Source organism: Scardinius erythrophthalmus, assembly GCF_964197995.2.
Source record: "Scardinius erythrophthalmus genome assembly, chromosome: 8".
NCBI lineage: Eukaryota > Metazoa > Chordata > Actinopteri > Cypriniformes > Leuciscidae > Scardinius > Scardinius erythrophthalmus.
In genome coordinates, this window is record NC_138228.1 from 13,944,218 (window position 1) to 13,969,831 (window position 25,614).

The following is a 25,614-nucleotide window of genomic DNA, read 5'->3' on the forward strand; positions in this document are numbered from 1 at the left end:
TCCAGTCCTTTTTCATTGTAATTGCATGGGAAAGGGCAATCTATTGTGAGAAAAAGTAATACAGGTTTGTTATAATTGTTTTCGCCAATTTTTGTCATCTAACAGATCTGATGTTTTTTATTTTTGTAACAGAGAGCTGAAATATGTCATTCAGAGGTTTGCTGAAGATCCCAGACAAGAGGTGAGACAGGAAACGGCTGTTTGCAGAAAGGGTGTTGTTTAGTTTACAGTTTCAGTCGAATGCTTACACTGTAAAAAGAAATGTTGCTGCAATTAGTTATAACAACTTAAAATGTGTTTAGAATACTGATATATCCAATTTAATTAAACTAAACTAAACTAAAGTTAACTGCACTTAATATTGTAAGTCAAGCACAAACATTTTTTAAGTTGAAACAACACATTATTTCTTATTCTAATATTGAATTTTAAGTTGTGATAAATAATCATAGTAATACTTTTTTAAAGTGTACTTAATATTTCCACTATAGGCTTAGTAATGGTTTGTAAATGCGTGTGTGTGTGTGTGTTTCTCACAGGTCCACTCCTGTTTGCTCAGCGTGCGCTCTGGTAAAGACGGGTGGTTCCAGCTCTACAGTCCAGGAGGCGTAGCTTGTGATGATGACGGAGAGTTGTTCGCTAGCATGGTATGAAAGTGTTTGTTTGAAATACGAGATGTCTCATTTAGTTTAGTCTTTGTCCTGCCACTATATCTACTTTAATGGTTTGATGTTGTTCGTCCTCACAGGTCCACATCCTCATGGGCTCCTGCTACAAGACGAAGAAATTTCTACTGTCGCTAGCTGAAAATAAACTGGGACCCTGCATGCTCTTGGCCCTGCGGGGGAACCAGACCATGGTGGAGGTACAAATCACTAACTGTTGCTTTGAGATTAAATGAATTAAGGTACCCACCTAAGTAACACATTTTTGGCATCATGATCGGTTCAACCCAAAGGCTCCTCAAAAACAGTAGACTGCTAGCATCTAAAACCTAAGCTGTGTTCGAAATCGCCTCCTATACCCTCATTCACTATTCCCTATTTTACTCCACTAATATAGTCCACTTGAAGGAGTGAATAAAAACGAGTGAGCGAATTCGAAGCCTGAAGGGCAGCCGCTTTTACATAGTTTCTGATTGCTGTTAAATAATTAATTAAAACTTAGCAAACTGGCAGCTACAGTAGTATTATGGGCATTATGGGTATTTTCTTGCCGTTGAGTTGTACACTTGTTGTTGCGGTGCATTATAGGATTAAATTAGCGCACTCGATAACGTCCACTATGGTTTCGGACTTCACTACAAATGGCTGTACCTTAGTTAAACGTATAGGGGCTGATTTTGGACACAGTTTTGCTAGTCTCAGCTTTAAAGGATATGACCAGAGATCGCCCACAGTCTGTTCACTGACCGGTTTTATCTGATTGGCAAGCATTATGCAACTTCCTGAGAAACAAAGTTGTGTTTACAAGGTACTAATGAATGCTTCTGAGGAAGAAATAACAACTAGGCTTAGTAAACAAGATGTCCATGTGCATAATTGTATATTCCGCTTTAAATTATCTATATTTTAATGCAGACAGAAATTGTAAGCACATTTTTTGCCTTTTTTTTCTCGTTTTTTTGCGTAAAAAACACACAGTTGTGTGTTTTTTTCCCCTCAGCCATCTGTTGTTGTTGTATGATCCATTTCAGTTAAGCTCGTCCATAAACAATATGAAAAACAAAACAAAATAAACGGTAGTTGATCACTTAAAGTCTTAAGTTGGCAGTTCTAGACCAGAATAAACAGTAAAGTGGACCAGTTAGTCGACACTCTGATTACATTGTGGCCAACGATGTATCCAGGAACACAACATTGCATGTATCCCTTGTGTATTTGGCAATCCCAGAATGCATTGCAATGATTAAAGTCTAATTTAAACGTCAGCTGATATTTTACAGTTTCATCCGATATTTGTATGCGCTATGTTTTTGTTTGTTAGATTTAAGTTTAACTTTGCTAGTTTAACAACGTTCAGACGTCAAATTCCACTGGAATCAACGACGAGCGATATGGTGCGGTCACATTTACCGTCGTTTTGCAAATTTTCGCGAGTGAAATCCAGTTGTTTCAGTAGGAATCCACACAATTGGGAACTTTGCGTGAGATTTTTGGCGAAACATTTCCCTGCGTGGATTTTGCAACTGGTTCACACAAATTTGTTGTGTTGCCCAACAAAGTGACTTCTGTGATACATACATTGCTACGGTATTGACGGTAGACAAAATACCTGTTTGCCTGCAAAATTTCTCTGAAGTTTTAGACCTTTAGACAAGTGTGTCACATTAGGAACAGTTTCTGCAGCACATGGTTTCTGGAAAGTGGCCGTTAAGGGTTGTTGCCCCTGAAAAGGATCAAATCCTTTCCAAGTTGACAGCAATTCACATTATCTGTGAAGAGTTCAAGAAACTCCATAGAAACCTGCATGTAGGATAAAACATTCATCCCTGTGTTTCTGCCGTGCAGATCTTGTGTTTGATGCTGGAGTATAACATCATAGAGAACAAGGACACTCAGCTACAAATCATCTCCACCCTGGAGAGCACCCAGGTCGGTCTGCGCATGTACGAGCAGCTGTGCGACAGGCAGAGGGAGCTTAAAGAACTGGTGAGTGCACAAACCAATTTCACAAATCAACACCGAGATATTTTCACCGCCACGTGCAGATTTCGATAACACAGTGGCCCAGTCATTGAGCAATCATTGCTGCCTTCGCAGGCCGAGCTCTGACTGTTGGTTTAACGCAGTGCTCCCATTAACAGAAAGACAGAAGTGGCCCATTTACGAACTTCCTACGTATACAGTGCTGACTCTCAAGCGTCACCTGTTGTTTGAACTGAAAACTGCAGAACTAGTAATATCTTTCTCTCTGTTTAGCAAAGAAAAGGAGGTCCTACTCGACTCACTCTGCCCTCTAAATCTACGGTGAGTGTGTGTTTGTGTAAATTACAATGCGTGTATGTGCTTGCATCCATGCTGTTGTTATCTTAGTGAAAAACAGTACCATAAATTCTTTCTCAAGGCTTTTTTCCCCTCATATTTTTTACTCTAGGATGCTGACTTGGCTCGTCTGCTGAGCTCCGGTTCCTTCGGCAATCTGGAGAACCTCAGCTTGGCGTTCACCAACGTCACCAGTGCCTGCGCCGAACAGCTCATCAAACTGCCATCCCTCAAACAGCTCAACCTGTGGTCCACCCAGGTCTCTGTTTACTTCTGCTCATTCCACAGTCCAATAGTTCCAGAGAATCTCCACTGTTGTATAAGCAAATGTGCTTTTGAACAAGGAGCTGTGTGAGTTTAGAATCAGGAAGCACTATCCCAATGCTTTGTAAATACAGTTCAGAAGTCTCTTATGCACACCAAGGCTTCATTTATTTGTTCAAAAAACAGTAAAAACTATTTCTGTGATGAAGCTGAATTTTCTGTCGCCATTACTCCAGTCTTCTTCAGTCACACGATCCTTCAGAAATCATTCTAATATGTTGATTTGCTGCTGAAGAAACATTTCTTATTATTCTCAATGTTGAAAACAATTGTGCTGTCTATTATTTTTGTGGAAACGATGATACATTTTGGTCAGGATTCTTTGATGAATTGAAAGTTCAAAAGAACAGCATTACATTATAATACTGGTATCAGGGCCAGATTTATGCATAGGCATTTTAGGCACGTGCCCATGCTCGCACGTCCAGGAGGGCCCGATTACTGAGGAGAAATAATATTTTTTAAATTATTATTATTATCTCACTCTAATGCTAAAACACTGCAAGACCATTACTATCTTTTTTTTTTTTTTTTTTATAAATCATTACTCGGTCACTCTTTATGTCTGTCTGTGGGTTTTGCAAATATTTAACCAATGAAAGAGCTTATGACTAAACCTCGTAACTCCATTGGCTCCTCAAACTGTTGGTAAAACATCATAACTCATTGTCGTTTTTTCTCTTTTTCAGTTTGGAGATGCAGGGCTCCGTCTGCTCTCAGAGCATCTGGCCTGCCTGCAGGTTTTGAACTTGTGCGAGACTCCAGTCACGGACGCTGGCCTGCTCTCCCTCAGCTGTAAGAGCGCATTACACACACACCTTATATCCAGCTACCTTCATTCTGAACTGTTAAAAAACAGCTGAAGAGTCCAAAAGGTGTCCAAAATCATCAAAAAAATGAAAATCCTGTCATGAATGACTTGCCCTCATGTCATTCCAGACCAGTATGACTTACTTTCTTAAGAAAAAAATAAGAGCACAGTGTCCGAGCTTCTGTTTTTCATATGTAGTTACAAAAGTGGATGGTGATTTATACCGTCAAGCTCCAAAGTATCATAAAATGTGACTCATGCACTCTAGTCCAAGTCTTCTGAAACCACAGTCATTGTTCGCAGATAATTTTCCTCTCTGCCGTAGATCTCAAATGTCATTTGCTGTCGTGTTTTTAATTTTGCCACGTCACGTAACACGCACAAGAACCAGTGGGTTTTCAGACACGCTGTTATGCCTGGCCACAATTTGACCACAAGTACAAATGAGATTTAATAGGAGAAGATCATCAGCTTTCAAATTTCAGTCAGGTCCTTTCACTTTACCCAGGGTTACCCGGGGTATCTATTTTTGATGTATGGGTCTAAGCATCCGAGTAAATGACAGCATTTACATTTTTTTACCGAACTATCCATTTAACAAATGCAGAAAACAAAAAATGTTTGATTGTAAAGAGCCTTTTGTGTGTGTCCGGACTCCTGACACATTTATGGTTTATATTAGTTAACATGTAGGACAACTAACTTATTTCAACTTTACCTTGCAGCTATGAAAAGCCTGTGCAGCCTGAATATGAACAGTACTAAACTCACTGCAGACACCTATGAGGACCTGAAGGTAAGAGTCTTCTTTCAAAAACAAAAATCTTACCGACCCTAAACTTTAATCAGTAATGTTTATTTCCCCCAAAAAATCGAAATACTGTGATTCTGTGGTGCTTTCAAAACATCCATTTGTTTGAGCATTACAACCAGTCTCTACTTTCCCAATTCCATTTGGTGACACTAATGGTGCATAAATTACACATTCACCTTTAAGTCTTGTCATGCAGCCAATTTTTTATTGCCTATGTGCACAATGTGATTTACACAAGTAAAACTTGTTCCTGGTTCAACAATAGATCAATCAATTGTACACTTGACCCTAAAAATCAAGAGAATGATGGGCCGATAGGAATGTTTTACAGGAACGACAAAGCATGTTGAACCAGGAACATTCCAGACACCAACATGGTGTCGGCCCGGCCCACATCTGGTACCTGTGGAGATCCACGTGTACTAGATGTGGGCTGGATCTGGGCCAAAACTATGTTCCTGTCTGGAATGTCGCATTAAGCATCTCAATATCTAAACCTCTCTCTCCGATCCTACCCACAGGCGAAACTACCCAATCTAAAGGAAGTGGACGTTCGCTACACAGAGGCGTGGTGAACGCAATGCTCGAGGAGGTTTATAGACACAGGAAATCGCTGACACATCATCCGAACTCAACATAATCAAGAAACGAGGACTGTATTTATAGGAACATCATTCGAACGACAAGGACCTTCTTATAATATCACAAACGTTTAAGAATCATCTAGTGTCTCATCCGAATCTGAGGACGCTCTTTGTAGCGGCATCACAATGCAAGAATATGTCCCGTGACATCATCAGACAGCACAGGAACCTTTCTAGCGACATCGCCTGGGGACTTTATCTGGTTCTCGCCTTTATCTCAAACCCCCTCAGAGGAACCATGTCCCTCGTTTTAACCTATAACTGGCGTCTCTTTTTTTGTCCCCATAGAAGACACAGTTGATTTCTCCCTTTCTCCTTGAACCACCTGGAGCCAATTCCCCTGTGGTACCAGCGTCTGGTGAAGGCCTGAATATTCAGAGCCACATTCCAGTACAGTTTTGATATCACCTCCTTTGTGGAAAGCCAATTTCCACATCGTTTTTTTTTTTTTCGTTTTCTTTTCCTGCTCGTTACATGTGCGCTTGGTCCTGTCGGATCAAAATCTGTCATTTTTGCATCCTCACAGAGATTTCTTGTGTATATGTGTCTGTTAACGATGTTCACTTCTTGACATGTTCATCTCTATATCTCTATCGCTCTGAAAATCATTTTTTATCAACTTGAATAAGCATATTTTTCCATACACTGCTTTCATATGTGTGTTTGTAAAGAAAATCGACGTATCCCCATTTTTAATGCAAACATTTCAGGGGCTTCTCTCTCTCTCTCTCTTTCTCAAAAAAAAAAAAAAGTTTTTGTTTGTCATTTTCTTCTCCTTTTTTCCTTATCTCTCCTTTTTTAGCCACATTGTACAGTGTAATTTTAATTTCACACCCATATTTAAGAGAACGTCGTCCAGGAAGTAGTCTGGGACTACTTTGTATTTATGAGCCCCCTCCCCCCCTTCTGGTCCTTTTTTTTTCTTTTATTAAGTACTTTTGTCAAACGTACTGAACCAAGATGGTGCCTAAAACATTTTCTGTAAAAGATTGCATCACCTAGCAACTCTGAGGAAAGTCAGCTAAGTTGTACATATACATTATGGACTTTTAAACAGATTAATAGGCTTTATTATTCTCTGTAAACTTTGCCTCTAGTGGTCAATAGGAGTCCACAAAGAGTGTCCTGCCACAACGGTTGACAATGTTCCTCATATTTATATCAAATCGAGCCAAGATTTGTGCGATGTTATGCAGTTTAACCTTTTTATATTTCATTTTCTCGCTTTGTTTTGATTAACGTCTCTGCGAACGTATAGTTTATGACCACTGTAATAAGTTACATACAATATCTTGACTTGTAGAGAAATGAGACAGATCTTGTGGTAAAAAAAAAAATCTCATGAAGACGGTCAGAAATAAAACAATCAATTTGCCGTCCTAACTCGAGTTTTTCATGTTTACAAAGGCGTGTCTGTCTCCACTCCCACTTTAAACTATATCTAGATAGAGTCGCTGCCCCGTCCATGTGGCCGGTCTTGAAAGTAGCGTTTTTTGTAGGTCCTGCTTGGTGTGTGCGCATTCGATTTCACACAGATGTAGATGCCGTCCAGAGGGGGGCGTTCAGTACTGGGCACCTGCCATCTTGCATACTGTATAATGTATTGTACATATGAGTGTATATAATTTCCCATTTCTCTTTCTCTCGTGTTTTTGGGAGACTCTTTGTTGCCTTCACTTTTTGAGATGCGTGCGTGCATATGGTCACCTAATTTTGTTCCCCTTCCCGCCCCCAGGCCAAGTGTACTGTCATTGCGTTCAGGTCTTTTTTTTTTTTTATTTTACTAGACTGTATGATATGTTTAATCCATTTTTGTTGCCTGTTTTGTTTCTTTTGTATGTTTAATTCTCTTTTTGCATGTTGCAATTTGATCATACGGATTTAAATATAAAGGGTAAAAGCACTAGCCCCCTTCAACCACTTTACCATATGGATCAATATGTGTTTCTAAAAGTGAAAGATGGACAGAGTTTACGTGCATGGAGTAAACCGATGGATTATATTGGGAATGTGTGTTAATAAGGTGCGTTCGTGAGTGGCTAGAAACTGTGCCAGTCTGTGCACCGCTGAAACTCAAGCCGTGGTAATGTGACTGACACTTTGTAATGGTCTTCAGTCCTAACAGTGGACCATTTTTCTCTGTGCGGGGAAGGATTAGGGGGGCTGGGTTTCCCCCAGCCTTCATTTTGTTAAAAAAAAGAAGCCATCCTTTGAACTGATGGCTAATCTATTGGGGTGGAAATCCAGTTTATACTTCAGTCAACTGTTTCCTGATTAATTTGTAATATCCTGTGGAGCTCACTGTGCTATCTGTGTTTCCAATGTCTCCTTATCAACATATAATGTCTCATTAATTTCAGCTTTTCTTTTTCTTTTCTTTGAAAAGCGCTTTTTGTAATGTTGAATTGAGACTGAGTCTTAATATGATGTGGCTGGGGTCCTCGCGGCCCCTGCAGCACAGGCGTGTACATACAGAATGAACTACATTATCCATGACTCCTGGAGTTTTTTGCAGATAGAACTGCTGCCCTTATTTCTTCTGTGTTTTCTGCTTCTATCTACAGCTGGGTTGCTGCTGCTGCTCTGTGGCTGTTGTAATGAGAACACAACCTTCAACAGGAAAATAAGCCTAATATGTGAACCAGTTTCAATCAAAATAAACTGTCTGTGAATATGTTTCAAATAGAAAGCTTTCAAAGCTTTTTTTATTGATGCATTAACCTTTACATTCACTAGTTTAGCCATATGTTGTCCTCAACATATGCACCCGGTTTTTACCGTGATGTTATTTTGAGATGTAAGGATGCATTAGGGAGAAAAGGAATCTGGTATCATGACCCAGAAAACATGAGCATGTGAACAAATGTGCATATATATATTGTTTTATGTAATACAAATAGATATACAGTTTATTTACATCCTATTCTGTTTATCACAGCAGTTAAATGTATTTCTCCAATGAAGTCCATAGTGACAGTCAAGTCCATATTTACATTGACTGGTCGGCTACTTCCTGGTGGTAAAGACTTGCTATTTACCTTGCACCTGTTGACAAAACAGATTTTTAATTACTGACTGGTACGAGGAAGTGGTACAATTGTAGGTTGGACTGGTGTTACTGCTTTTATATCAGCAGTCTCAAGGTTAAAAAGGGTTAGTTCACCCAAAAATGAAAATGTTGTCATCATTTACTCACCCTCATGTCGTTCTAAACCTGCAAGACTTTCGTTCAGGTTTGGAACGACATGAGGGTGAGTAAATGGCAGTATTTAAATTTTTGAATGAACTATCCCTTTAATGTTCATTAATCTTAAAATGTCTTTATTAAATCCAAGGTGCTAGTAATACATCTTATTCTAACATAATCCTCCTGAATACATTAACATGACTGCTCACATTTACATGGTCTGCAAAGTCACCCTACATTAGTGCATTAAATATATTCAAGGTGTTATATAAATGATGGTAAAATGAGCCAGAGTAACTTCTGCTCTATTTTCGAGGTCTTCGGAAGCTGTATCTGTCTTTTTGGAGACCTTTTTGATGCTGCAAACATCACTGTTCACGTACATTAAATGGAAAACTGTAATTAACATATGAAAGCACCAATCAACATCCAAATCCTTTACTTGAGAACGGCGAGTGCCAAGAATTGCTTCGATTTTATGTTTCTCACCTCACACTGGTTGTACATGCACCAGAAGAGATGCAAGCTCTAGGTTTTCATTAAACCCGTTCTTCAGTGGGACAGACCGATACCCTAATAAAAAGACAAAAACGGTGACCTTTGGAGACTGTAAATAAAGAGGCTCAATATTATGAAAGAAAGGTAATAAAATCAATGCTCCTAATTCAGGGTTTCCCAAACCCACTGAACGCATAATACGCATGCGCTTGACGTCACCATTTTCAAAAAGTGTTTCCCGAAAACGATGTTGTCGTGTAAATGAACGGCCAAAAAGGCATAAAAAGTTTTTAAAAGTATTTAATCGAAAACAGTGTCGTGTAAACGGCCCCTTAGAAGTCTGGAAGATAAATGCTCAAAATGCTTGAATTATATATCTATAGTCAGTTCATTAAAAGAATGAAATATTTACAAGGCATATCGGTGGCTCAAATCCATTGGGTGGATTTACCTGAGCGAATACCTCTGAAAGGAAAAGTGGCATGTGCAAGAAACTTAGCATCAGAAAATGTGTCCTCCTCAAAAACCACAAAGCGCAGGAAGGCCAGGTCCGGCTCATCTACTTGAAAGCATTTTGGTGGATTCATTGGGCCCAGCCACACTGGATTCAGTCCATTATCCTCTGTAAAGGTACAGTACCAACATTCAACAACACTACTGTAATCTGAAACAAATTTTTCTCTCAAAAACTCTCTTTTCCACTTCCTTACTGAATATAGTAGTCTTGAAACTGTAGTCATCTGCTTGACTTCCAGTGTACGGCCACAGCTCAACCTGCACAAAAGGACTGATGATGTGATCTGGATTGGGCAGATGCCTGGCTGCTATCACCTGAAGGGAACCAAAGAAAATTACATTTAGAAAATGTTGGAAAGACAAAGGTTAGCAAATGATGATGTCTTTTTTTCTATTCCTTTAAAGGGATCATTCAACCAAAAATGAAAATTCGGTCAATAATTAATCTCCTAATGTCATTCCAAACCCAGAAGACTTTCGCTCATCATCAAAACACAAATAAAGATATGACTGAAGATGAACGAAAGTCTGGGTTTGGAAGAACACGAGGGTGAGTAACTGACGACAGAATTTTCATTTTTGTTGGAACTAGCCCTTTAAAATCGCATGGTATCATTCTAGAACTCGATAAAACTTCAAACTGAATCAACATGGTTATTTACTCTGATTCGGATGTTTTGTTTACGAGGCTTCTTCTTGGTTGGATTTCGAATCCACTGTGGTTTAAGCACGTAACCTGTGCCTCCATTCAGACTGAAGAGAGCACTGTTCATCTGCATGAACTTATCTGAAGAGAGACGCCATTCAGATTTATTAGACACATTTATAGAGACCGGTTCTGAAGTTTAACAATCATAGAGCAGACATTAGTGTAAACTCTTCCTCTAAGGTCAAGTACAGTCATGGTGGAGCAATAACTTCACATGAATCTTACAGGAAAGTCAAGACGTTTATAGCCAGCTGAATAATGAGTAATAATAGCACGTGTGGTTAAGGGATAGGTCACCCAAAAATGAAAACTGTCATCATTTACTCACACTCCTCATGTTGTTCCAAACCTGTATGAGTTTCTTTCTTCTGTTGAACACAAAAGAAGATATTTTGAAGAATGTCGGTAACCAGACAGTTGAGGATAGCCATTGACTTCCATAGTGGGAAAAACTGGTAACCAACAATCTTTAAAAATCTTCCTCTGTGTTCAATGGGAGAAAGAAAATCATACAGGTTTGGAACAACATGACGAGTGTGAGTAAATGATGACACAGTTTTCATTTTTGAGTGAACTATGCCTTTCATTCTTTCCCAAACAGAATTGTTAACATAGCCCTCTATCGCCCCCTGGAGTACCGACGTTTGTTACTCCCACATCAATGAATGAACATTTGGAAACTGTGCACGATTACTTTTGTTTCTTTCATTGTTTTTGCATTTTTGGAGATCGAGGGCTTCTATACCCATTCACTTTTATTGTTTTTTTAAAGCGGAAGTAACCTATTTCTGTGAGTGTGGGGAGACTTCCGATCCTTTTGCCGCTGTAGGTAAATAACTGGAAGAAACTACAAAATGCTGTAGATGTTAAAATAATTTGCACTACAAAATAATGTTTATGATTATGATAATACATTCAAATAAATATAACAAGTAGCCGTTTGCAATATCAAGCAGCTGTTTTTGTACAGCTAAAATAACTGGAAGCGGATGAGACAAAACACAACACATTCAAGCTATATATACACAGACACATCCATTTTATATATACATATATATAAATTATATAGTATATATATATATTTTTAAAGAAATTAATACATTTAATTCTGCAAGAACACAATAATTTATCAAACGTGACGGCAAAGACATTTAGAATGTTCCGAAAAAAATATAGATTTTAAATAAACGATGTGCTTTTGACCTTTCTATTCATCAAAGAATCCTGTAAAAAATATATCATGTATTATTACTAAATATGAAGCAGCACAACTGTTTTCAACATTTTCTTCACAAACAAATCAACATATTAGAATAATTTCTGAAGAATCATGTGACACTGTGGACTGGAGAAATGGCTACTTAAAATTCAGCTTTGCCACCACAGGAAATAATGACATTTTTAAATATATTAAAATAGAAAACAGTTATTTTAAATAGTAATAATATTTCACAATATTACTGTTTTTTTGGTCAAATAAATGCAGCCTTAGTAAGCATAACTTCTTTCTTTCTCTCTCTCTCTCTCTCTTCTTTCACGTACCAGCAGTTTGGAAGTTGAGAGCCACCATTTGGCAGCCTAATTTCCATGAAGGACAAGGGTCAAAGTTGGAAGAATCAACTCGTGCTCCGGAGGGATACACACGGGTGAGAGCTGTGCGGTTATACTCCAGAATGATGTCTGATTTCTGTACGCCACTTTCATTCCCCTCTTTTGGAATCATGGTATCATTGACGGAGCGAACCTCTTTGTAGTTGTATTTTTCTAAGAGATCTTAAAAGTGCAGAATTGAATAATAAATGAAAGGAAATGTCTGGTTCACTCACCTCAAAACTTTTCTGGAATGTTTTAAATATGGCCTTGAAATTGTTTTGCTTAATGTTGATGTGTTTGATACAGTACAGATGCTTTTCATTGTAGTTTGTTTCAGATTTTTTCATGTTTCGCTCATGCAATGTTCTGGAAATTACATACTTACCAAATACACACTTTTCTTCCGTACTCTTTTTGATAGATTGACAGTACACCACTATGTCTGACATCTCAATAGCTATGTTGGTGTTGGACTCCATCTCCGCTATTCTCTATTTTGAGAAGTAAGGAAGATATTGTCAGCACAGATGTTCTATTATTCACAGGACTTATCAGTCATCAAAACTATATAAATATATGCAGAAAAATACAGTACACTATATTTCATAATCAAGCACAATAACAGAACATGAATGTGAGTTTGTGTGGCATCTCTTGTGAAAGACAGATATACGAACCGCTTTCTCCAAACTCTGCTCTCTTTGGATGATGTTGAGAATCGCCTGGTACCATTCGTCCACCTCCTCCGAGATCTCACACGTGAACTCGGTTTGCCTCAAATTCTCCTTGTTCATTAGGGTCACCACGAGGTGTCTGGTATGTTTGGCTTTGCGAGCTGAGGAGAATCCATTAAAATCAACAAGAAAGAGTCTTAATTTATATTTTGTTAGCCGTATGGGGCTTTTTTCATAGGACATTTATTAATGAAAATAATCTTTCTTACAATATCTGATGAGAATTGGTGAGTTTTTTTATGCAAGTCACAACTAAGCAAAGTGTGTGTGTACAATCAATTCACACAGGTGACAAAGAAACTCTTACCAACATTACACTTCAAGATGTCCACCACACCTTTACATTGGACACCAAAGGGATTGTCTTCAGCGACCTGAAACAATCACTGAGCTCAATTCAAATATACAAATAGGTATATACAGTACATACATTGAATTAATTGTTTTTAGTAAATGCATGTCAGATGCCTAATAATATTAAAAATAATTGATTTAAATAATTTATTATGTATGTAAAGTTTCTCAAATAATATTTTTTTTACACAATAATATGTTAATAATACATTTACATACATACATTTTACATTTAACTGTGAAAAGTTTGAAAATATTTTTAAAAAATGTTTCTGAAATAAGTCTCTTTTGCTCCCCAATGCTGCATTTATTTTCTCAAAAATACAGTAAAATATTACGAAATATTATTACAAATTAAAATAACTGTTTTCTATTTGAATATATATTTTAAATGTAATTTATTCCTGTGATGCAAAGCTGAATTCAGTGTCACATGATCCTTCAGAAATCATTCTAATATGCTGATTTGGTGCTCAAAAAGCATTTCTTATTTTTATTATTATCAGTGTTGAAAACAGGAAATGTTGATACTTTTTCAGGCTTTTTTGATTAATAGAAAATTCAATCAACAGCACTTATTTGCATTTATTAAATGTATTTATTACATTTATTAAAGCATTTACTAAATAGAAATCTTCTGTAATATTAAACATCTTCAATGCATCTTTGATGACTAAAGTATTAATTTCTCTCTTTTTTTAATCTTACCCCAATGTTTGAATGGTATCATTGTTTCCACAAAAATGTTTAGCAGTAAAAATAATAATAATAATGATAATAGTAATAAAAATAAATGTTCCTTGAGTATCTAAGCAGCATTATGGAATGATTTCTGAAGGATCATGTCATATTGTCAGTCTGTTTTGATTTCTGTCTTTGTGTGTGTTCTGTCAATTTGTTCAGTTCTGTCTTTCTCCGCCCCCTGACTGTTTGTTTCTATGGTATTTGATTGATTGTTAGTTTTTTACACTTCACTGTTTTCCATGTTCCTGGTTTTTGATATCTGCCTGTGTCCTGGTTTTCCCGTTCCTGTCTCGCCCTCTGGATTTGATTGGACTAATTTACTGTGCTCTGACCTCTTGCCTGTTGTCGACTACGATCACCCTTTCAACAAAATTGCATTTGGATCCTCAACCTTGTCTCAGAGCAGTACCTGACAGATTATGTGACACTGAGGACTAGTGTAATGATGATGTTAAAAATGGTCACAGGAATAAGTAATTAAAAAAAAAATATATATATATATATATATATATAGAATTATATAATTATTTTAGAAATATAATAAATATATCATATTAAAAATAATTAATTTAAATAATTTAATATACTCAATATCAACTATTTTATTATTTTAGTATATTTTTAGTATATATATATATATATATATATATATATATATATATATATATATATATATATATATATGAAACTAAGTATAAGGTTATACTATCCTACATTTTAAGATCCCCTTAAAATGCAGGATATTATAAACTTATTCTAAGTTTCCAAATACTTTTTAGGGCCACACATACCTCACTGTACAGCTCACTATCATATGCTGAGATATCCTCCTGCATAGGAAAAAGTTACAGTTTGTATATGGTCACAATTGTTGTATCTCCTATAGAAATATGAAGTGGCTCTGTGGCTCTTCTCTCACCATATAGAAGCGCTCCACTAACTGTGGTGTTACAGGGTAGCGTAGTTTTATCTTGTCATGAAAAATATGCTCACGGAAACACCTGACCATGTCTTCAAGGCTAAAAAACTTGTAGGTGTCTGCCAGCACATACTTGCTGTTCTCTTTGTTTATCAGATAGTGCTTGATGTCCCCTTCAACTCTGAGTAACAAATAAACAAATTAAGATACATACAGAGAAAAAAAAGTAAGTGTCTATGAGGATAGTAAGGGAATAAAAAGGAAAACAACTAAGAAACCTGATTGAAAGTGCAAAGGTGTCAGGCTCTTCACACTGTCTGATGAGGAAGGCTCCATCTCCAGGGATCCTCAGAAGATAGTCTTCTGCTTCGGCTCGACTCAGGTTACTGTAGAACCACCTAAAGACGACAACACAAACACCTCCAGATATTTCTACTAGTTTCCGTGACAAAAAAGGTTATGTCATTGATATTTGTGTGTATGCATAAATGTTTTAAAGATCTAATTTGAAATTCATGTTTTCTTACCCCATTTGGTGGTGAGACGCAGAATTGAGCCGAGGTAGGAAGTTTGTAAGATGCAAGTTGAATCCATCATACTCAATCAGATTTTGTCTATAATGCTCGATCAAGGCACACATACTTGGAAAACACTGCTTGTTTGTCAAGAAGAAGGACGTGTGACCATTTTCTGAGGACCAGAAGATTCTGTAGTGCTGAATTCTCCTACTCGTCCTATACAGAGCATACAGTATATTATTATTTCAACATTTTCTATTTGCACTATTTCTCTTTGTGAAAATGATCAGTCTAAGGAACATTTTAACAGTATACACTATACAGTGGGGAAAATAATTGTTTGATCCCCTGCTGATTTTGTAAGTTTGCCCACTTACAAAGAAATGAAGGGTCTATAATTTTTATGGTAGTCTATAATGAAAATATATATATATATATATATTGCCCACTGTATGTTTTTATATATATATATATATATATATATATATATATATATATATATATATATATATATATATATATATATATATATATATATATATATATATAAACATACAGTGGGCAATATATATATATATATATATATATATATTTTTTTTTTTTTTTTTTTTTTCATTATAATCTTAAAAATGCCTTTGTTGGACCACATAATGTAAGATTCTGTATTATGTGCAGTAAATTTTGTGCCACAGTTGTGGCAGGAAATTCAATTGGGACCCAGCTTTAAACCTTTTAAAAATAAACTTAAAAAAAAGCATAAGAGTAATGAAAGGATGTGCAGAGTACCAGAGGGAGATAGTGTAGGTTCTGATGAATGTGTCACTCTCTCGCACCAGAAACGTTCCATCTTTTGCATCCCTCCCTTTACAGAAATCACGCAGGAGTTTTTCAGCGGTTGTTCTGCCCCCGGCCAGCCGTCCATGAAACCAGGTCTCTGACTGGTACAGGTCTGAACCGTCCTGAATGTTTCCAACAACAACAACAAAAAAAGAGTTCATGAGTGAACAATTTCTCAAAGTGGCTTGTTTTTTAACAGGAGTTGAACTGACTGGTTTTTACAAAGACAATGATTGTAATCTTCTTCCCATACCTCAGTACTGTCTTCCTCCCACTTCTCTTCTGAATAGTACAGCTTATTATCCAAGATCACACAGTCATGCTTGTAAAACCTCTACATTAGAAAAAAATATAGCTATTATGAACTATCTGACTATGAATAAGTGACAGCAAAAAAAGCAGATTACATTTAAATCAATTGAAAACACCTTATCTATTGAATCCCAGATGCAAAGCTCGCCTTCCTTCTCCACTGCACTGTTTTCTTTAGCATTTCTTATCTGCGTTGAAATGTGAAAATATGAAAAACTGCCCTGTAAAACCTCATTCAGTTCTTTTGACACTTATTTTTAAAATTGTTTAACGAAAAATACAAATATAGATGTTTAAAACATATGCACCTTCTCTCTGTAAGCATTTCCAATTTTCAAGAAGCTGTCAAATTTTCTTTTCACAGCCGCATTTCCCTTTTCTTCCTCCAGCTGTTCAGAGCAAATAAAATTACATATGACATACTCTATGTTAAAAAACTCATGCGCATAAATGTGCATTTATTCAGATATAAGCTGGGAAGAGGACAGACATTAATGAGATCCGTTCTAATGTGTGATCAGTTGTTTGATCTTTCAATTTTCTGTCACACCCACATACATGACAATGTGCATCAGTGTATACACAAAAATACTGTAAATCGACCAAGGTGACTGGGATTATTTAATTAAGTTTGCAAGTTTGTCTAATGAATATTAGCTTTGAAAAACAAATCAGAGCTGGATGTAGTTTAAACATTAGGTTGGTTTTTACATGAATGAGATAAGCAGTTGCTCTCATTTTGAGGGTGTCGTGTTTTATGGATACCTTATCAGTGCGATCGCTCTCTTTTATTTTTTGGTGCTGTTGGAGAGAATAAATAGATAATCATGCACAGTAACAATGATGAAACTAAAAAAAATGATATTCTCAGTCTGTCTTGACACTAAAATCTTCACAAATCATGTTACATTGGAAACTGAAGCAGTTTTTCCTTTTAATAAAGTTGGTTTAACCACAAGAATGGACAAATCTGAAGGTTTTTTTCTACCTTGATGATGATCTTGCCCTTCAGCTGGTTTGGTGAGGGTAGATGTTCTGCTTCTGGATCCAGTGGCTCGGTCAGGAGCTTGTCCTGGAAAACATCTCTAAACATCTGAGCCATAATTTTCTGTTGCTTGACGTTACAGTGTTCTTCTATGGACAGCACCACAGGATACCTGCCAAAGGGAATTAAAATAAGAGTGTTGAATGTTACATTTACAATGCACAGTGATAATGTCATTGAATGTGTTTTGTTGTTGTTGATGACTAACTCAGATGTTATGAAAGCATGATCATTGATGGCCTTAACCACATCCTTCAATTTTATCTTGGAGGTCATGGTCCCACCATGGTAGATGACAGGTTCATCTGGACCATTCCAGCAGTCCACTGCATTAAACAAAAAAACATAACATAGGGCCTGCTATAAAACAATATTAATTTTAACCAGTTTTGGGGGTAACACATTACAAGTATGTAATCACTACGTAATCAAACAGTTGACGGTAGCCATTGACTTCCATAGTATTTTTTCCTACTATGGAAGTCAATGGCTACCGTCAGCTGTTTGATTGCCAACATTCTTTAGAATAATCATCTTTTGTGTTCAACACAAGAAAGAAACTCATACAGGTTTGGAACAACATAAGGGTGAGATTGTGGGTGAAATATCCCTTTAATGTTAAGAGATCATTAGTATGGTACACAGCTCTAGGGGTCAGGAAATATTCCAAGTGGTCAGAAAATAATAATATTCTAAATGTTTTTTAAAAGAAAATGTAAATGTATGTAATATAGGCTTTGTTTACTGCATTAAACACTTGCAAAAAAGAATTTCTCAGTAAAAAACAACTGCAAGGGCTGGAAGAGAACGAGCCTCAGGCAGGTGAGTAAAAGTAAGGCAAAAGTAATGTGGCGCATTACTTTCTACAGTATAAAAAGTAAATAAGTAACGTAATTAGTTTATTTTTGCAATATTGTGATGCATTACTTACCTCTATAAGTAACTTTCCTCAACACTGATTATAACCATACAATATTAAAGTTTCCAAACAACTAACAATCTTGGTACCACTAAAATTGTATTATTCAACATTAATCCTTACATGCATATGAAGCAAAACTGGAATAAAAATATAAAGTTTAGAAGAAAATGTCTGAGAAACACACTGACACTCAATACAGCGGCAGCCGAGCCTCAGGCTGCGCACATAAGCTTCTGTTGAGGACTCACTGAGCAGTTGATCTCCAATCAAATATCTGTGAGAAAAGCAAAACACATGAAGTAACACAGGAAGTTCATCATGACGAGGAGGAGCTGCATGTGTGTCATGAGCATGAAGAACAGCAGCACTGACGTGTTGTGAGAAGAGTTGATCCAGTAGTGAGACAGAGGATTGTTCATGTCCAGTGGGCTAATCTCTGAGAACTTCTCATCCCAAATTGAGTTTTCTTTGGAGAAGAGAAAACTGAGGAACTAGAAAGACAGAGAGAAATTGCACTGATTTGTTTAGGTGCAGAAAAAGATTTATTTGGTGTGAAGAAGTCAAGCTAAACAGATCTCTGTAGCCTGTACCTCTCCAGCAGTAATCTTTGGGTTATTGGACTTCCTCATGGTGTCATCGATGAAGATGGTCATCAACTCTTGTACCTTATTAAAATCTTTGGCCCAGTCCTCCTACAGGCAGAAAAAAAACATAGAGCTCATTGTTAACGAAATATTAATTTTCAACATGTTTCTTGAGCACCAAATCAATAGGATTTCTGAAGGATCATGTGACACTGAAAACTGGCGCAATGATGCTGAAAAATCAGCTTTGTAATCACAGGAATAAAATACATTTTAAAATATATAAAATAGAAAACTTATTTTAAATTATAATATTTAATATTTCACAGTATTCACAATACCAAATAAATACAGCCTTGGTGAGCATAAGTGACTTAATTAAAATACATTAAAAAAATCTTACTGACCCAAACATTTTGCACAGTAGGCTAGCTAGATAAAAGATCATATACATTAGTCTTACCTTCTGTCTATTTAAAAGAAAGTTTTGAAAATCATAGAGGGGAAGTACAGAAGATTCAGGCCTATCAGTATTACTGCAGAGAAATACATAGAAAAAGTAAATGTTTTTTGTTCTCGTGGTACAATAAAATTTTGGTAATTTTTTTAAAAAATTGGTACATTTCTCATGATATGGCCCATTTAAAGCACCAAACTGAACCACTTACCTCATTGTGAAAGCAGCAGGCCCCCTTTCAAACTCTTCTAGCAACTAATAAATGATTAAAATAATAATAATAATATAAATTAGCCTTGATGTTTTACAATTCACTTCCCTTAAATATTTATATCATGTTTAAAACAAGTAAATGTTCCATTCAATAATACAAATAACATTCATATACAATGGAACTGATACTCAAATAAGAAATTAATAAAAAGTACGACAACAACAAAAAAAACTTAATTGTGCACTCACCATCTTCTGGTTTTCAAATACTAAAAGATTGTAGAATTTGTTAAACTGCTGAAAATCCAGGACATAATCTTTTGCGCCCACCTCCTGAAAATGCAACATTCAGACTTACATGTTGAATGTGTTTTTAAGCAAAAAATTAAATCTACTCTTTAGGGAGTAGATAAAATGTACATCTTGAGTTGCTGCCGAATGCATTAACGTAAAATGTAGAATTCAGTGATATGCTTTCAGTATTATTTGTACCACAAATCTTTCCTCCAGAAAACGTCCACCTGGCACAATGAAGTTCATTTGGGGCAAGAGAGACTTGAGCTCTTTCAGGGTGATGCTGTGAGAAAAAGAAACAGATGACTACAGTGAGACTGGGTGAGAAGCTGTAATGAAACTGGATGAAGCAGGTGAAAGAGAAAGAGAACCTATTTTTCTTTGTCTGATCAACCGAGTACATCTGCTTCCTCAGCCAACTACAGTAAGAGAGAAAAAAGAGAATGAAACAAACATAATGATTTGGCTTATGGTTCATAGATACACAAGGTACACTCTCTGTAAGTGTGTGTGTGTGTGTGTGTGTGTGTGTGTGTGTGTGTGTGTGTACCTCTCTATAATCTCTGGTGTGTGAGCCACCAGTGTCTCCTGTCTGAGTAACTCCAGTCCTGTCAGCCATTTTTCTGCATCCTCGACTGAATCAGCTGTGGAAGACAAACGCCCAACCAAATATTTTCTATGAAAAATTTTGCTAACATTCCCATTAAGGTAGGCTATAAAAACGTTATTTATGAATGTTCAAAACGTCCAGTTTTGACTTTTAAAAATGTTTTTGGTTATGCGAACATTCCATTTTATCATTTTGCAAACATAATGGAAAAGTTACTTTTGAATGAACCAGTAATAACATTTAAAAACCGTTTGGCGGTTTTTAACATCCAACTAACGTTTCAGGTAAAAACGTTACATGAATGATGTAGCCTATAAATGATGCTTAAATACATAAATGAAAACATAATTAAAGACCAAATAACTTTGAACAAATATTTTATTAATTACAGGACGTTTGTTCATAAATTTGAGAGAGCCTCAACCTTACCATAATGCTAGCGAAAGTTCTGAGGACATTCCCTGTTACAGTTAGCCGAGTATCATCACAGAATAAGCACATCAACACTATCATAATGAAGTGGTAAGACGTTTGCAAAAAGCAAATCATGATTGTTCCCCACGGTACACTTGAAGACATACTGTGCTCCATAGGGACCATTCCGGTAAGAGAGCTAACGTTAGCTAGCAAAGCTGTTGACCAGCATAATTATGCCGGTTTTTTTATTTATTTATTTTTTTTTTTTACAATGTTAGTGATGATAGTGTGCTGCTTTCCTCATCACGCTTTTTAGCTAGCTTAACCAGCGAGACTTCTGTGGTCAACCAAAAATAGGCTACCAACTTCTTTAGTTAAAATTTTGCTGGTGAAAAATATGTTCCACCAGTTAGCCAACTAAAAACAGTAATTGTAAAATATATATATATATATATATATATATATATATATATATATATATATATATATATATATATATATTACAATTTAATATATTTTAAAATGTAATTAATTTCTGTGATACGAAACAGAATTTTCTGTATCATTACTCATAGTCAAAAATCATTCTAATATGCTGATTATTCTATTTCTTATTATTATCAATGTTGAAAACCGTTGTATTGCTTAATAATTTTGTGAAAACAATATTTTTTAGAATTATTTAATGAATACAAAGTTCAAAAGAACAGCATTTATTTATTTAGCATAAATTATAAATGTATTTACTGTCACTATTGATCAATTTAATGCATCCTTGCTAAATAGAAGTATTATTTTTTTAAAGAGTCCTATCTCTTCGCTGTGCACTTACAATGTGTGAGAAACATTTGCATACCTTTTAGATTCAGTGACTTTAAAATAAACTCAGATCCATAGAAGATGGTGAAACACGTTTTGCTGTCCTGCTGAATCTCTTTTTCAGACTGCCGAAAGATTCTTCGAAATATACTCCCCCTGTTCTCGTTAAATCGCTGGGAATCCTTGAATGTCTTCCACTGGCGAACCTCCTTGAGCTCAAAAATGTCCACTGCAAATATACAAACACATATAGTATAATGCAATTATTCAGTGAATTTCATCTTCAGTATAATTGTTCCTTTGAATAACTAAATACCAGTGCTTGCATAAGCTTGAAGATCACATGTGTTTTCACAGACAGGGCTTATATTAAGGCATAATTAGGCCTAAATTATTCAAATTCAATTAGGACATTTAAAAAAGTTCAATTTGGACATTTAATAGCTTTTATAAACGCCTTATGGGGAAGAAAAAAACATAACCGATGTGTATCTTGAGACAAAGCAATGGCAATGACATATTTTAAGAGATCCGTCAGTGCAAGTTGCTTTCAGCTCAAACATGCATTTTAGTCTGGGACCACACACTTTAGTAATTCTACAATAATAAAACTGCTATTTTAAAAAGCATTACTCTGTTTGTTTCAATAATTTGTTTTAATAATTTAGCTTAAACACTGCATTGTGTCAATACATTTAAGTAAGAAACTTACACATTGTGACTATCCTGTTGCCGGAGCGTATCAAGGCCACCTGCATGGTCTCCATCATGACCTGGACAGTGAGTCTCTCAGCCTTCTGCTGATACACCATCATTTCAGTGCCTGTCTGCAGATGCTCAATAATCCGACTCCTCTCGTCCTCTATTAGCTCATCCCGCTCATTGACACCCATCATCACTGCATCTGACACTGATAATGTTTTAAAAATATATTTATTTTATACTTATGAAAGCAGTAATTGTGTTAAATGTTAGATTATTCATGTAATGTAGCCTATGTCCAGACGCACTTAACCTTCCAGTTTCTGTGCACAAATCAATCTGAGAAATGACAAGATGACGTCAAGTGGTTATTGTCCAACCAGGTCTTGAGAAAAAAACACATCCTGTGGCATAAACCGCTTTCTAATTTCCCATGTCAGAAGCAGTGCTTTTGCATCACAGGCTTTTCAGAAACTACACTTTTAAAAATAGTTTTTTGTTTTTTTTTAAAGAATGTATTTTATATTTATTAAAACAGTGTTAAAAGTTAGATTATTCATGTAATGTAGCCTATATTCAGACTTACCTTCCAGTTCAAATGCACACATCAAACTGAGAAATGACAAGAAGATTTCTATTGGTTATTCTCCAGACCAGGTCTTGAAAAAAATCACATCCTGTGCATGACATAAACTGCTTTCTAATTTCCTATGATGAAAAGCAAAGATTTCCAGATGACAAGAGAGAAAAGAAATACCCAAATCATCTTCATTGAGTTACCTGTGTATTTATTTAAACGCAATATTAAGTAAATATCCGTATTTATGAGACCGCAGGCCTCCAAACCAGTATTTAGAAAGCTCTTTTTAAGCAGAAATTTAAAATCATGTAAGATTTTTAAGAGGTGTGATCATTGCTTTTTTAAAAGAAAAATTAAAAGAATTGGTTAAAAAAAGTGGATTTTACTGGAAGGAGAGAGATTGTGAGAGATGTCTGATGTGCAATTTTCTCAACTAACAGTTGTCAAGTGTGGTTCAGTTTGTGGAAAACAGCATCCACCCACACCCTCTGTTACTGGCAAAGCAAATTTAGATCTTAGAATCGTCAAGATCAACAAAATCATGGGGTTGGTTCATCTTAGGCCTTGTCCACATTAATACGTTTTCGTTTGAAAACGCATCTTTTTCTCTCCGTTTTTTGCCTTCAAGTGTTCAAAAAATGAAAAATTACTGCCTTCATCGTTGATAACTCAATATCGACCTTGTCACACAAGGTTAAAGGATCAATGATCAAGTTTCAAAAGTTTCACTCGAATTATTGATAAACCTTAAAGTTCACAGATCACTGGGGGTTTGTACGGCACTATATGGTAATATAAATAAATTTAAACTGAAGCAAATTTGCCCAGCAAGCAATAGCCGTCATTTCACAGTCTAAGTTAACTAGACCTGATATAGTCCAGGTATGAGTAGCTCACATCTAGACAAAATAACCTTGAAATTTGTTCCAAAATAACTTGCGAGATGTATGATGTTACATCATGTTAGTGAAATCAACAGTGATTACAAGGTGTTTGGTTTCATTTCTTTGACATGCCCTGTGTGCTTCTATTCTTGGGCTATGGTTAGACGTTCATTAGCCTACATTTTAACTGCCCACATTTTGCCACATCAGGGCTGTGTTTGGATGGCTAGAAGTCTTTTAAACGCAAAATTGCTAAGTGGGTTGTTGTTTTTTATCTTGATCAATCTCATTCCTCCACAGACAAACACTATTTTCACAATTTTGTATTCTCCCAATGAGGCTGAATAATGTAAATGTCTGTCAAACTGTTTGACACTTTTACTACCAGTTTTATTAGGTTTTAATACATGGCTCTATGGAATACCTGATTCTTGATACTTAAGTTTTTATTTCCTATACTGATGCCGTTCATGTGGAGAAATCACCTCAGGGGACTTCAGGGGTTTAAATATTATTATACCGGTCTGGGTGAATATTCGATTCTGATTGGCTGCAGGGTGTCCATTAAAAAGTGATAGAGGACACCTAGTAAATAAACCGTCAGGCGTAACCAGGGAAGCCAAGTTATTGTTTGTAAAAACTTTAGATTTCGATTGTAAAACTAATTAAAATCTAAACTAATGTTTTAAAAATGTGTTATTTGGCAAGTGACCATGGTATAAGCGGGTTAATGCCCTTCGGGGTGTCCATTGTCAGGTATTAATGGACTTCCATTAATACCTGACAATGGACACCTCGTCGGGCATTAACCCTTACTTGTGATATTATTATGGTGTTTGTCTTGTTGATAGGCCGAATATTTTGTGCATTGTACATTTGATACAGTAAAAAAAAATCGAAACAATATGTCATGTGCACATATTTATTTGGTGAGTAGCCGTGTAATAACTGGGATAATGTACGGTCATTACAGCTGCAAAAAAATATTTACAGACCATCTTTAGAATTTTGTGTCTGAACTTCAGTTTAAAAGTAATTAGCTGGTGTATTGGATTTACTTATTGTAGAGTTACCGAAAATTCTCATGAGCATTGTAATGTTTGAAGCTGATGACGGAACAAATGTCAGCAGATTGGATAGATTTTAAAACGAGCGGGTCATTCATAAAGCCGTAAGATCTTACCTTCATGGTGTGGAAATATAAACCGGAAGACAGAACACAAGAGCGCAGTGCTGAAAAGGGGCGGGGCTACATAAGGTCTATATTTCAATAACAAATATCGTACTGTACATTATATCCCTTAAGGCCAATTCCCACTGAACCGGCGAACAATGGCAACTGACACTTCAGATCAGTGTTTCCCCTGTCGGCAGCCTTTTCCAATGGTCGGCGCTTGTTTTCACAGATTGAACGTTCAAGTTTGTCAGGTTGTGGAATGTCTGAGAAGTGGCATACTGTAATCTGGTCAGGTGATTGTCCGTGTTGGTCGGTGTCAGTCAGTGCAGTGTGAATTGACTTTTACATATCCAACCAAATGATAAAACTTCCTCTACCAATACCCATATTAAAAACAAGAAAGAAACCAAAT

The 25,614-nt window shown here is 36.1% G+C and overlaps 2 protein-coding genes across 2 annotated transcripts in view; one reads left to right on the forward strand and one right to left on the reverse strand.

Annotated features, from left to right (window-relative positions):
- cmip (c-Maf inducing protein) overlaps positions 1-8,066 on the forward strand; it is a 31,801-nt gene extending 23,735 nt beyond the window's left edge. The window contains exons 13-21 of the mRNA XM_081372811.1: positions 133-181; positions 540-647; positions 749-865; positions 2,511-2,651; positions 2,922-2,969; positions 3,097-3,243; positions 3,998-4,103; positions 4,845-4,915; positions 5,455-8,066. Of these exons, the coding sequence (XP_081228937.1) occupies positions 133-181; positions 540-647; positions 749-865; positions 2,511-2,651; positions 2,922-2,969; positions 3,097-3,243; positions 3,998-4,103; positions 4,845-4,915; positions 5,455-5,508 (841 nt within the window). The 3' untranslated portion in view covers positions 5,509-8,066. The remainder of the gene's footprint in view (positions 1-132; positions 182-539; positions 648-748; positions 866-2,510; positions 2,652-2,921; positions 2,970-3,096; positions 3,244-3,997; positions 4,104-4,844; positions 4,916-5,454) is intronic.
- Positions 8,067-8,441: 375 nt separating this feature from the next.
- LOC308694587 (1-phosphatidylinositol 4,5-bisphosphate phosphodiesterase gamma-2) lies at positions 8,442-20,649 on the reverse strand. The gene is made up of 29 exons (XM_081372188.1): positions 20,564-20,649; positions 20,385-20,432; positions 20,212-20,296; positions 19,969-20,052; positions 19,718-19,761; positions 19,513-19,585; positions 19,056-19,157; positions 18,838-18,956; positions 18,654-18,739; positions 17,752-17,869; positions 17,487-17,655; positions 17,264-17,299; positions 16,807-16,887; positions 16,615-16,686; positions 16,440-16,520; positions 16,136-16,308; positions 15,359-15,565; positions 15,110-15,229; positions 14,832-15,012; positions 14,704-14,742; positions 13,122-13,188; positions 12,758-12,915; positions 12,466-12,571; positions 12,030-12,260; positions 10,441-10,565; positions 9,973-10,093; positions 9,714-9,884; positions 9,254-9,337; positions 8,442-8,622 (listed from the first exon to the last, which is right to left on the reverse strand). Exons 2-28 carry the CDS (start codon positions 20,414-20,416, stop codon positions 9,255-9,257), a joined length of 2,964 nt encoding a protein of 987 aa, XP_081228314.1. The 5' UTR covers positions 20,417-20,432; positions 20,564-20,649; the 3' UTR covers positions 8,442-8,622; position 9,254.
- Positions 20,650-25,614: the final 4,965 nt, after the last annotated feature.